A 13,501-nucleotide genomic window follows, 5' to 3' on the forward strand; every position below is an offset into this window, starting at 1 on the left:
ACTTGTATTATCTTTAGGTATATTTGTCATTTCAGTAGCCTTTTAAAAATTGAAAATCTTCAAGGTATAATATGTTGATCAGTGTTGAGAATTCTTTCGTATCTATCTCCGTTTCTGGAGAGCAGTAAACCCTTTGTTGGCCTATTGACAGCGCTGAGAACTTCAGTATAAACTATTGTGAGGTACCAAAGACTTTTAAAAGCTTTAAACAGATTCCCTGTTGGCCTCTTGCTCGATGTTAGGATTAGCTGAATTGAGCAGAAGGTTGCAGGTTGCCTGCTTGTGTGGACTGAGTTGATTTCAGACAGGGCAGCAATGAGGTGCTATAATTGGTTTTACTTCTGTGATGTCGGGGAGAAACATCTTGGATTCTGTTCCTGATTGCCATCTAGTCATTACTGCTGCAAAACACATGTGAATGTGGCGAGGAGAGGCGGGGTTCTGTGTGATGATTAATGTCTGTCTCATTAAACACCATACAGAAACAAGGGACACAATGCAAAAAAAATTGAAAAGCAAGACATGGTTTAATGGTTGTTTATCTTCTGGTAAAAGGAAATCTATTTGGTGATCACAATTCAAGTGCAACCATAAATCCAACTATTCCCTTCTCCTCTTCACAAAAGAGGCTAAATGCTTAGCATCAAGTCAGGACCTGTTTAGTCTGAAAAAATGCACGGTTGAGGTTACTAATTTTGAGTGGATTGCTCAGCAGAGATGAGGTGTTTGGTTTAGAGGTCATATGACAAAGCTGCTCATTTTCACAAAGCTTTGCAATTCCATGGGACCAAATGTAACTCGTAAATCCAAGTGCATTCTACTTCCATTCAGGATATTGTAAGAAAAATATATCAATACTACATGTTTTTTAACCAAATGTCTCAAGGTGAAGTATTTTTGTACATTGAAAGCATGCCTTTCCCTGTAAATATTTTCATTTGTTTTTTCTGAATCATAGTACTGTGTGAAAATGGCACACGATTCTTAAAACAATATTTTTGCAAGTCAGGAAGCAACATTTTATAATAATGATAATAATAATCCTTGGATATGTTGTAGCTCCAATAACATTGACAATTTCAAAGCATTTCACAATTAAGTACTGTCCAGGGCCAGTGGAGTGATCCTGTATTTGGAGGCTAACATGGCAGTCAACTTGCTCAAAGCTGGTTCCACAAATGGTCATGAAGGGAATGGCCAATTGATCTGGAGACTTATTGGCCAGGACCCTGGAGAAACTCCATTCTATTTTTGAATTGTGGCACAGAATAATTAATGTTAACCTAAACAGCAGATGACCAACTTGTCATCTGATTTCTGAGAGTTGTATTTCATGTTTGCATAGAATTACATAGAATCTACAGCAATGAAAGAGGCCATTTGCCCCCAACTAATCTGTGTCAGTTTTTATACTCCATACATACCTCCACCTTGCTAATCATCACACCTCTATTCCCTTTTCCCTCAAATATTTAGTCAGTGTATGGGTGCATTAAAGTTCAAATTATAAAGTGTTTATATCAGAAAAAGAAACAAAAAACTAAACAGACAATAATAATTTACGAAAATTTATACGTTTGACGAAGGGGTATTAGCGAAGCGCGAATGGACTAAGAGGAGGATTTGCTGCGCACGGGGATAAGGGACAATTCCTGCTGGAATTTCTGTTTATCCAGCAATACTGTGCATGGTTACCATGTTGGAGCCACAGCAGATTAATGCTGTATTTGTCCTCAATTCCGCAAAATGCCAGCGATAAACAGGTAACATCAGTTAGTGTTTATGTTGATGGGAAAGAAACAATTGTGGTTGAAAACGAGTTAGTTCTTAGTCGGTCATTACGAGATTAGACACCAGTCTTCGTTATGTTTAAATATCAATACAACCCTCCGTTGTATTTTTGTCTTCTTATTGTTGATATTTTATTGTTGTACATTTACTATAAAATTTAATCATTAGGCTAAAACAAAACTCTGTAATTATGCAATTAGAAAACTCACAGGAATTTTGACTTTGATCCTATTTTTTTTGTTGCAGTAAAGTTCAACATATGGAATGAAACTTGCTTTATAGCTTTGAAAACAATATGACATTCTTTCCAGCAACAGAAAGATTCTGAGCAAGCAGCCAAATTTATATTTCCCGCTCTCATTCACTCTCAGCTTGCGGAGGCTGAGGATAGCACTGCTAACTGTTGCAAGTTTTCTTCAAAGAAGATCGTCACACAGCATTAAATATTGTCCCTCAACAGCTCTTGGCAAGTCCATTGCACCACCAAGAACGTCTAAAAAAAACAAATTTTGAGCAAGTGCACACATACACTTAATACTGGAGCAGTGAAACCCGATTTCCTGGCAAAACCGTCTCAAGTCAGTCTCTGGGAGCCAGTTCTCAATGCGAATGACTTTGCAATTGTACAACTCACTCCAGATTTATCCCGTTTTCTTTTTCACAGCAAGCCAGCATAAAACGTGTCATTTAAATTAGGCATAAAAGCAACTTTTTTTTCATAATCCCGGAGTACCTCAGCAAAAGCTAGACATGCAAACTAATCCACAAACTGATCTGTTGCTCTGGCTATTCAATTAGAGGAGCAACTCCCAGCCACCTGTGATCTGGATTTGCCAGGATTATCACTCAGACAGCTGCGGGAAAGTTTGATTTTACTGAAAATTATAGAGAAGTTGGAGATAAGTAATTCGATAAAGTGTTTCATTTTCATTGAAATGAATATGTAGGGTATGCCATGCAAAATTCTCAGCCGTCCTCTGGGGCCTTGGACCAGTAACTAATGAACACATACTAGTGTTACTTGTTTCAAGTGAATAAGATGGAATTGTTTAATCCACATCAAAAGAAAACTTGTGTAACAGGCAATTCAAGTGAAAATAGATCAAGTTGAAAATGTGTAATATGCCAATGAAGGATAACATGATAGTTCCTTTAAAGTTCCTATAAAAGTGCAATCATAGCTTCCACTAGGCTGGGACAGGGTGCATCTTCTGCCGCTTGCTGCTCTTCTGCTACCGCCATGGCTCTCTGTGCTAACCATCGCTGTTGAAAGTAGAGCATCTGCTCACAGGAGCTGCTCAAAGCAGCAAGTATTGTCATTTGGGTGTTAGACAAGAAAGCTCATCCACCAATCCTCTGTCTTTTGATGGTTCTCATGCTTGCAGGGTGGTTTACAATAAAGTGGCACCTAAGGAAGAGGTGCCATTTCCAAGGCAGATACGCAGATAGTAGACTTTGGGGGCACATTCAGGCGTTTCCATAGGTCCAACACCTGAAAGGTGTAAGGACAGGAAAAGTGATATAGCATTTTTGAGTTGCATGACTCATCACGCGTTGAAGGAATGTTTGCAGTTCTCTTCAGATCCCCTTATCCCATTGTGCATTTAAATCCATGAGATATAAAATATTCAAAAGGCAAATTACTACAGATGTTGGAAATCTGGTATAAACGCATTAAGTCACTGGGAACACAAGCAGGTCAGGCAGCATCCATGGAGAGAGGAAAATGAGTTAACGTTTCAGATTGATGGCCGTTCTGACGAAAGGCGTTGCTCCCTTCTACCTCTGTCACCTCTTAACCCCTACCAACTTGCCCGATCCCTCCATTCAGTGGGCTCTGGCCTGCTTCATGTCCCCCGCCTCGCCCACCCCACCATTGGCGGGCAAGCCTTCAGCCACTCTGTCCCCACCCTCTGGAATTTAGTCCTTCCGTCTTGCGTCCTTCAAGACCCATCTCAATACCCTCCTCTTCGACTATGCCTCCAGTCACCCTCCTTCCTCCCATGCCCTCCACCGTCCCCAATCCTCACCCCCAGCTCGGCTCAAAACACTGATTGTCTAGCACCTTGGGACGTCCTCCCGACGTGAAAGGCGCTATACAAATGTAATTTTGTGGTTGTTGTCATTGTGTACTTTATATAGGTTATTAAACCGATGTCCCGTTTACCTGTTCAGGTGGATGCTAACAATTCCACAGCATTAATCGAAAAGAGAAGGGTAGCTTCTCCCAGTGTTGTGGCAACAATCCTCCAGATAAAATTGGTCACTCACTCCATGGCTTTTTGTGGAACAATGCTATGAGTAATGGGCTGCCACTTTCACCCACAAAATATACAGTCAAACCACTTTACCGTATATCCTTTGAAGCGTTTTGAGACATCTCAAAGACACTCCGGGACGCTACCCGGCGTGAAGGGCGTTGTTGTTGTATATCACATGCAAGGATTATTATTATTATTATCATGAAATCTGCCATCATTGCTACCAGTCTCATCTCACTCATGAAGAAATGGTAGTGGAGGGTGACGAATCAGTGAAAATGTAGACAAATAAGTTGGTGACCTTAGGAAATAAAACTGGAGTGGGTAGAAAAATAAGAAATTCAACTAAATCTTGCTACCAAACCTGCCTGAGTGGTCATGCACATGAGCTGGTAGCTGTCTTAGAACAGTAGCGAAAAAACAGTCTTGACTGTGGTGGGATCTGTGGCAACTCTACGTGCTGGTCACTGTTATTTTAATTAGATGAGCCACATGTATTGCTTTTCATTTAAAACAATAGTGAGTGGGTTCCTCACAATGGGTTTCCCCCATCCAGACATTAAAGATGCCTTTCATCTTCTTCCTCCAGCTCCAACTGTGGCTCCGTCTGATGTCGGAGGAGGGGGAGGAAACCACCGGGAACTGACAGTAACATGGACGGTATGTTTGGTAACAAGTGTAGTCTCTAAGGGGCGGCTTTCTTTGTTGCTTTCATGATAGGTTTAGACACAGCGATGTGCTGTGTTTCCGCACCGGTGCTGCCAAACACAGTTCCCAAGCAGGACTAAAGAGATTAGGAAGTGTGAATCTGCCTCACTTGTTAGCTGCAGCTGGTCTGCTCTTTACTGTGATAGGTGATACGAGCTGGGTAAAATTGCATGTGCCAGTGAAGCCTTGTGCTGTATTTCAGGCTGCAGTTTTATATCAGATGTATCCATTCCCTTTTTGTCAGGGTTTGGTTTCTCAATGCATTCTTGTTGCAAATTGGAATCATTGACTTTTACAGCACAGAAGGAGAACATCCAGCCCATTGTGCCTGTGCCAGTTCCCTGAATATGTTGTACGTTCAGTACCTCTCCCCTGCCTGCTTCCCGCACCCTCTTTTAATTTTCCTTTTCAAATATTTGTCAAATTCTCCAATAAAAGTTAAGTGATTTTCTCATGACATTTCAATTCTTGATCTGACAGAACAAAGTACAAACACTTCTTAACTAAGTTGGATGGGAAGTTCCCCTGCTATTGCACTGATGCAAATATCCAATATGATTCAGTGCATTACATAGCTTCACTGACAAAAAAAATTTGATTGGATTGACTCTGATGTGTACATTAAGTAATTTGTTCGAGTTTTAGTTTGTGAAGTTACATCTTATCTTGAAAATCTTTTGAATAATAGCATTATGACATTTTGCTGTGGTAGTTTTTAAACATAATAAAAATCTGCTAGCCCTTGTGTTATTTCCAGGTGTTTTAGGTTCCCTTTATTTAATCCAGTCTGTTGCATTTTCTATACAAGTTGCAAGTATGATTGTTGAAGTGTTACATTTTTTCTTCCTTTTATTTTTATGGATACTGTTCTCCTGGATGATAGTGTGTAAGGCTTTTCTCTTCATTTGTACATTCGGCTGCCAATCATTTATCCGATTTGTTCCTCAGCAGAAAGACATTTGTCCTGAGTCTCAACCTTGGCAAATGTTAATCCGTTAACCGCAGTGGCTCAGTTTAACTCCTGTATCCCTCACTCCATGACTGAAATTATTGAAGCTGTTCTGGGTGGACTTTTTTTTATTGTGGATGAAAAAACATACTTTTTTTATTTGCTCATTTTAAATGCATGAAATGCACAAAATTGTCCATGTGTTTGAATGCAGCACTCTACCTTTGCTCAATCTGCTGCAGACTAAAAAAGTTCGGAAGCATGAGGTAAGGCTGTGTTATCCAAAGGCAGTGAGTTACAGGCACAAGCATTGCAGACATGGGGTGAAGAGCCTGCAACTCACCCTCGCTCGTGAGAGCCTCTTTAGTTCACAATAGATGACAGTCTGCCATAAAATAAACCCCACAGCAAAGAGAAAGAAATGAGTGAGAGGAATAAAAACTTTGGAAACTCGTGTGTAATTGTGAAAGTGGACGCTGAAGCAGTTTAAAGTTGCTGTTTGACTGTAAGAGTAGGAACGTGGCTGCAGTAGTCATGAAAGATTGAGCAAACATTTTGGATGCAAACCTTTTAGTTCCAGATGAGGTCATCACCATTGTTCAGGCTATTACTGAGCGTGAAGTTACTGCTGAGGTTGTGATTTATCTAGTGGATGTAGTCATAATGTACTGTTTGTCTGACACCTGGTGCGTGTAGTATCTTTTGGGGTGGGGGGTTGTGGCAGGGGACAGGACAGCAGATTATAGATTTTAATATGATAAGATGCAATATCCATTTGGCTTTGAAACATTTTGGCAGCTTGAAATATATTCACGTCGTTCCAGGTCAGATTTAGCTGCCATCTATATGTTATTAATACCAGATGCGTGGTGTGTTTGCGTGTGCAGTGTGCTTGCTGTGACTGGAACAAAACCAATCAAAAACATAATTATAATGGAATAAAGTTAATGCACATGGCAGATGAGTTCTGCTCCTTGATATAATTAGCTTCAAGTCAAGCCCAGCATTACTATTTTAACTTACTGAGATATTTCCAAATGTCTTTTTGCTCAACATGCTTCAAAGCTAACCATTTTTCCTTCTTTCAGCCTTTGCCAAGAGAGTACCATTATGGAAGCAACTTTGGTTACATCGTTGCTTTTAAGCCAAGTGCAGAGAAGGAGTGGAGAAAAGTAACAGTGTCCAAACCTGATGCCAACCGATACGTTCACAAAGATGACTCAATGTCCCCATACACTCCATTTGAAGTGAAAGTTAAGGCTTTTAACAACAGAGGAGATGGTCCATTTAGTCTGACAGCTATTATTTATTCAGCAGAGGATGGTAAGTGTTAAAGCACAAACATCAGAAATGTTCCTCTGTTTAATCCTCCAAGTATTGCTTTGTTTTCCTCCAAAATTGGGGGAGGGGTGGGGAAGATATTTTCTTGTCCATTGATATCTGGATCACAACTGCAAATAATCCCCCCTCCTGCTGTGATTTTAATTCTAAAGATGTGCTTGTACTGGTTCTGGTTCACGATGATCGGTCAGGAATTTGGCAATGATGCAGAGTGGAACAAAGATAGTAAATTGAGGTTGAGGCAGTACAGGAGGAGGTGAGGGTTTCAGGAACGGTGTGGATCAATGCATCCTCAATCCTGTGCTCCATTGAATGAATAAATTAACGAATGATTGGAAACCCAGCAGCCAATTTTGCATGCGGCAAAGTGCCACAAAGATCCACAAATTGAATCACGAGTTAATCTGGAGCATTGCTGACCAGGAGAGAAGAAAGTTCCTTTGCCTTAAAAGGATCTTTAACCTGAGAACAGGAAGACCTCAGTTTAAAGACAGCACCTCTCACAATGTAAGGTTCCATGAATACTGACCTTGAGTGATAGCCTAGAATGAGCTTCAGACACTGTGTGTCGAATGGCAGCTCTTAAATGTTTTGGGGACCATTTTTAATATTATTAAATAGTTGCTTGCGTGACCAGCTGTTTAAGATGCATTAAAAAATAACCCCCTGGTTTCAGTGTTCTGTGGTAATAACACCATCCTCCAGACAGTGGTTAACTCCCCATCTGAAAGACAAGCTAGCCTCTTTACATTTCTCTTTAAGTCTGTGCCAATTTTTTTGTTCTTTCTCTCATCCTTAACCTTTTTATTCATGGGGAGGATATTAACTCATGATTTGGCTGGTATGATACTTTTGTTGCAATGCTTCCAGAATTGTAACCTGATAAGGTGCCAGAAATTATTGTTGCACAATAGGTTTAAATGTCTCAATATTTGGAGCACCTCAAAAGAATTCAGCAGTTCTAACGGACAGCAATTGTGCAGGGAGATATACATTGTGGCAAAGTTATAATAGGAAACCTCTTGACAGAAGAAATAACAAAGAAACACTACTTATGATCAAAAAGTTATGACACAGTGTACTCAAGGGTGTATGGCTCTCTTGGGGCTTGGAGAATGATTGTAAGTTATTTGAGCTTTGCTGTGAAACTCTGTGATGTTATCGAAACCATCAATGCAGTACTTCTTTAAAACACTCCTTGCCATCAGTTACCTTGGTACGATTTATTTGATGGTGCAAAATAATTCACAACAATGCCTCGAGTCACAATTTATTGGCACTATGGGTGACCTACTATTAAAACATAGTATTCAGCCAATGTATTAACTCATGTTCCTGGCTCCTGATTAAGGCCATGTGCATTGGATAAAATACTGTTCCTATCACTGTGCTATACTCTGTCTGTGGAGAACTGGACTGAAATCTGAAAATAGGAAAATAGAAAATAGGCCATATAGGAAAACAGATGGCCCTTTCAAGAAAATATGGCCACTACAAACACTATCATGGATTAATCAAACTATAAAATTGGAAAACAAATCTGGGCAGTGAAGATACTGAACACAACTGGGGGTGTTTATGGGGAACCTTTTTGCTGACTGGCTTCAACCAACTAAGAAAGACGTTTCAATTACATAGTTATTGCAGTGCTTTTTGGGAATATTTCAGTGCTGTCAAAGTCCTGTAGCTCAGTGGGTAGAGAACTCACCTTGCAAGCGAAAAACATGGGTTCGATTTCCGGCAGCACGCAATGTTGGGCAAGTTTCCTTGCTCAACACGCCTCAGCTTACCTAGCAGTAAGTAGAAACCCAGTTGTTTGTCGATTGGTGGATTGCTTTTCCAGGGATAATAATTCCTTCAAAAAAAAATAATAATAAATTGGTCATTTCAATCCACGACTATTTGTGGGACACTGCTGTGCACAATTGGCTGCTGCATTTCACCCACAATATTTACAGTCAATTCACTTAACAGTACAATCTGTGAAGCACTTTGAGACGTCTCAAAGATGTAATAAGGTGCTATATCAAATGCAATGATTATTGTTATTATCTATGGACCATTTTCTAATGGATATGTTCAAAGATGGTAACTATCTTATGAAGGAGAGTGAGAGATTTTAAAGGGATAGAAATAGCAATTCCACAACTTTCTCAACAGGAAAGTAAACAAACAATTGACCAGATACTTCAATACAATATCTCAATCGAACTAACTAAGCCAACCACACTTGAGGAAGGACAAAAACTGATCTAACAGATTCATAACAATAAAACTGCTGGGCCAGATGGGGTTCCAAGAGAAATGTATAAGACTGGGGGTCAGACAATTTCAACCTTCTTCTGTAAATAATTTGGGAACAAAAAGAAGCCTCTCCAAGATGAAAGGAAGGATATTCTACAGTGGTCCTAATCTGATTCCTACCCCATTGAAACTTTGTAATTTTTCTTGTGGCTTTTCTATTCTGAGCTACTCTAGATCTATCCGGTCACATGGAAATCAAGTACTGACTATATGAAAATCATTTCAACCTAAGGTGCTTACAGGCAAAGACAAAGTCCTCAATACCATCATCATCGATCTCTGTATGCTGACCATTATACAATTGTGGCTCATTCTGCAAGCAACCTTCAAACAATCTTACACAGTTTTGCTGAAACCTAGAATATTTTCAAATTCTATTAATGTTTCCAAAACAAAAGTTTTGCACCTGGTACTCCAGCTTCTCTTCTACCAATAGCCATCAATAAAAAGATTATAGAGAATGTAGACAACTTCACATACCTTGGTAGTTATCTATCAAAGATTGTAAACATCGATGAGGAGATTCAACATCACATCAATGGTGCCTCACCGGCTTTGCCGTCTGAGAGCCCATGTCTTCAATGAAAAAAGACTATGTATCTACTAAAATCTACTAAAAGTCCACAGTTCTTTCAATCCTGTTCAACGGTTCTGAGTCCTGGGTTACTTAGCCCAACCATAGAAGATTTCCACCAATGTTCCTTATGCACAATCATTCAAATTCGCCTGAATGATCATAAAACCAATGTGTTTGTTCTCTCAAAATCCGGTTGTATCAATATTGAAACTGATTATTGAAGCCCAACTTTTCTGGACTGGTCACATAAGCAGAACCGATGACTCTAGACTTCCAAAACAGCTACTATTTTCTGAATTGTGTTGGCAGCCAGAAAAAGAGATAGGAAGATTTTTTGAAATCTAACCTGAAGAAATGTGATATTGTCACTAATACATGGAAAGAAACCTCCAAAGACCACAGACTTTGCCAATCCATATATAGGTAGGGAGTTAATGATTTTGAATAAGCTAGGATTGCCAAGGAAGAAGAGAAACATAGACAGAGGAAGGAGCGTCAATCTGCTGCGACCACATCATCAACTGGGTCATCTCTCATCTGTTATATTTGTGGTAAAATCCGTCTCTCTAGGATTGCTCTACAGAGCCCACCAAGGCCAATCTTAATACTCAAATCTCCTCCAATTTTTTTTAAAAGCTGAAGAGCAATTTTACTCGATTATCAAGGGATTGCCTATTATTATTTGTACAGTGGCTGCAAATCAGGGAAGTGGTCAGTGAAACTTTAGGTGAGGGACATGGGGAAAAACAAAGTTGAGTAAGAAAGAAAACATTAAATCACTGTCATTGAAGATAATTAGAAAACTATGTATATTGAGTCTGTTTCCCACTCTACAGCTTCTTTCATCAAACAATTGCTCTAATAATGTGGAGTATCCATATTTGGAATGGTGGGGAGAATTCAAGATGTATTAAATAGGATTGAGTGATATTTCAACCGTTTTCCATGCTACACGATATACAACCTGAAGGAATGGATTTGGAGAATGGCTTACCAGGGCAACCTCATTACAACAGGATCACCTATATCCTTTATCTTACCAGAGATACCAGTGACTGTGCAATGCGTGCATCTACATAATGCACAGAAAGTGACGTCATCACTAACCCAGAAGTTGGCCATTTTTAGCATATGAAACCAGCAGCAGAATTCTTCTGGTTGGACCAGGTCCACAGTAGATCCACTCTCTAAGCTAATCTATGCTCAACTGAGGTGGCAGAGAAGGTGCAGCATTATGGATTTCTGTTTCCAAAGGGAAAAATCATAAATACTTCATTCAAACCTCCCCTTAAATTCCTCTCATCCAAGGCACATAATCCCAGTCTACTCAGCCTTTCATCATAGCTAAAATACAACAACAACAACAACAAGATTTATAGAGCGCCTTTCACGTCAGGAGGACTAATTTAGCGAACAGCTGCCAGAAAACCTCAATGACTTCCTAAATTTGGGTGTTCAAAGTTGAACACAAAGCTCCAAATTAGGTCATTGATATATAAGATGAAAAAAGATAACCCTTGAAAATTAATTTTCTTATCTGGTCACAGTGCAGATGCATAAGAAAGAAGGCTTATAAATCATTGAGTAACTCTATATAATGATAATAATAATAATTATCCTTGCATTAGATATAATGCCTTTTGGGACGTCCTCCTGACATGAAAGCCGCTATACAAATCTAATTTTGTTGTTGCTGTTGTTAACACATCTTCGAGATGTCTCAAAGCGCTTCACAATATATACTGTAAAGTGAATTGACTGTATATTTTGGGGGCGGATTGTGGCAGCCAATTGCCGCATCTGCTCTTTTTTGGCCATTGGCTGTATTGTGGGAGTTTTGACATTGACAGTGAAGATGTACAGGCTGTTAAATTGACACAGTCCCATCTTCCATTCCAAATGCAGGCATCCTGCTATTTCACATGACATACATAAATATATTCCAAATCACTGTTTTCTGTGTCTGATTTAATAAACATTCTCATACGCAAGGGAAGGTTTTGCTATCTGTAAGTTATTAGCTGTCACTGAAAGATGGTTTTATTTTTCACCCCTGCTTTGTAGGAGTTGCTGTTTTTCTAAGATACCTGCCTTTGATAACTGATGAACGTTTCACAAGACTAATTTATGGCACTCCACGTCTCAATGTCCTCAGACAATTCTCCTTGGAGGAGAAGGTAAACAAGGTCTCCTTGGGCTTGATTTGATTCCAAGTTGACATCTTTGCAACAATATATTGGAATTGAGCCAACCATTCGAAGCAGTCTTGGTAGTTTCGATCCTGAGCCAGGCAAGTCCGCAGGGCTGATGATCAGTCAACCTGGCTTCTCAGCAAGGCTTGGAACAACAGACCAGGAGCAAGGATGCTTCTCTCTTGGCTCCTGTTAACCCTACAAGTCAAAGCCCTAATGAGTGATGTCCTGACTGGCAAGCTGTGGGAAGCTTGACAGACAAAGCTTTCAAAGGCAACTACATGATGTAATCTGGTTTAACGTCCTACCGCACATCTGGTCCCTGACCAGGACTACCTTCCTCCACCTCCGCCACATCATCTGCAATCGCCCCTATCAGGCTCCATACCTCCATCATCCCAATGCTTGGCTTCCTGTTGAAATAATTGATTTCAGGATCATTACTCTCACTTTCATGCCTTAGTACCAGCCTCTCTCTCCAATCTGCTCATACCCCACTCCTCTATCTGCCACCTTTGCTCAGCTGGCTCTGGTCTTATGCATGTTCCTTGTTCCCTCTGCTCAACAATCGGTGACCAGCCACTTTGCCCTGAATCTCTTGAACTTTTTGCCTCAATCCCTCAGTCTTGCCCCCTCTCTACCCATCTTCAGATTACACCTAAGCATGGCAGTGTGTTTTCACATGTGACAGATACCTGCCTGTCTAATTAAAATATGCTCCGTGTGTGGTCTGTGCTGTCGTTGATGCATATTTCTCATCTTGTCCAATGGGGAGAACAAATGATGACTGAGGTTTCAATAGAAAGTTACACAAGTGAACTCAAATATTTTTTTTTGATGGTTTGCACCCAAGTCTTCGTTTTATGCAAGGAAATAGTTTTTTTCAACACAATCACCTTTCCTATTCATTCAATGAGCCAGTAGAGATAAAAAGGAATTCAGTTAAGTGTTCCATTGTTTATACATAAAATGCCATTGAATCTCTTGGGATAATGCTGCTGTCTGGAGCTGTCTTTTCAATACAAAAATGACTTTCTTAAGAGATCAGTTTGTGTTATTGAGCAAGTGATTTTCACTCTAAGCTCCTAGATTCCTACCATTTGCCACACAGTCTCAATCCCATTCAAAATCTTATATACCTCCATTATGTACCCTCTAAGCTGTCTCTTTTCAGGATGAAAGAGCCTAAGTTCCTTACACAGAGTAGACAGTAGCATGAACATACATTTCTGTAATTGGCCTCTGCTGTAAAAACCTTGCCTTTAATTGTTGGTTAAAGAAGTATTGTGGCTTTTGCATTTTTTTTCCAGAACAACCTACAACCAATAATTTTGTATTTGGCCAGTTAAAGAAACACTCAGTCAAGCCTGAGCTGTTG

At 39.8% G+C, this 13,501-nt stretch overlaps 1 protein-coding gene across 1 annotated transcript in view; it reads left to right on the plus strand.

Moving 5' to 3' along the window:
- Positions 1–13,501, plus strand: part of cntn1b (contactin 1b) — a 259,706-nt gene that overhangs the window by 201,800 nt on the left and 44,405 nt on the right. Inside the window, exons 17-18 of the mRNA XM_007894635.2 lie at positions 4,642–4,712; positions 6,798–7,032. Of these exons, the coding sequence (XP_007892826.1) occupies positions 4,642–4,712; positions 6,798–7,032 (306 nt within the window). The remainder of the gene's footprint in view (positions 1–4,641; positions 4,713–6,797; positions 7,033–13,501) is intronic.

This window comes from Callorhinchus milii, unplaced genomic scaffold (assembly GCF_018977255.1).
Source record: "Callorhinchus milii isolate IMCB2004 unplaced genomic scaffold, IMCB_Cmil_1.0 Scaffold5, whole genome shotgun sequence".
Taxonomy (NCBI): domain Eukaryota; kingdom Metazoa; phylum Chordata; class Chondrichthyes; order Chimaeriformes; family Callorhinchidae; genus Callorhinchus; species Callorhinchus milii.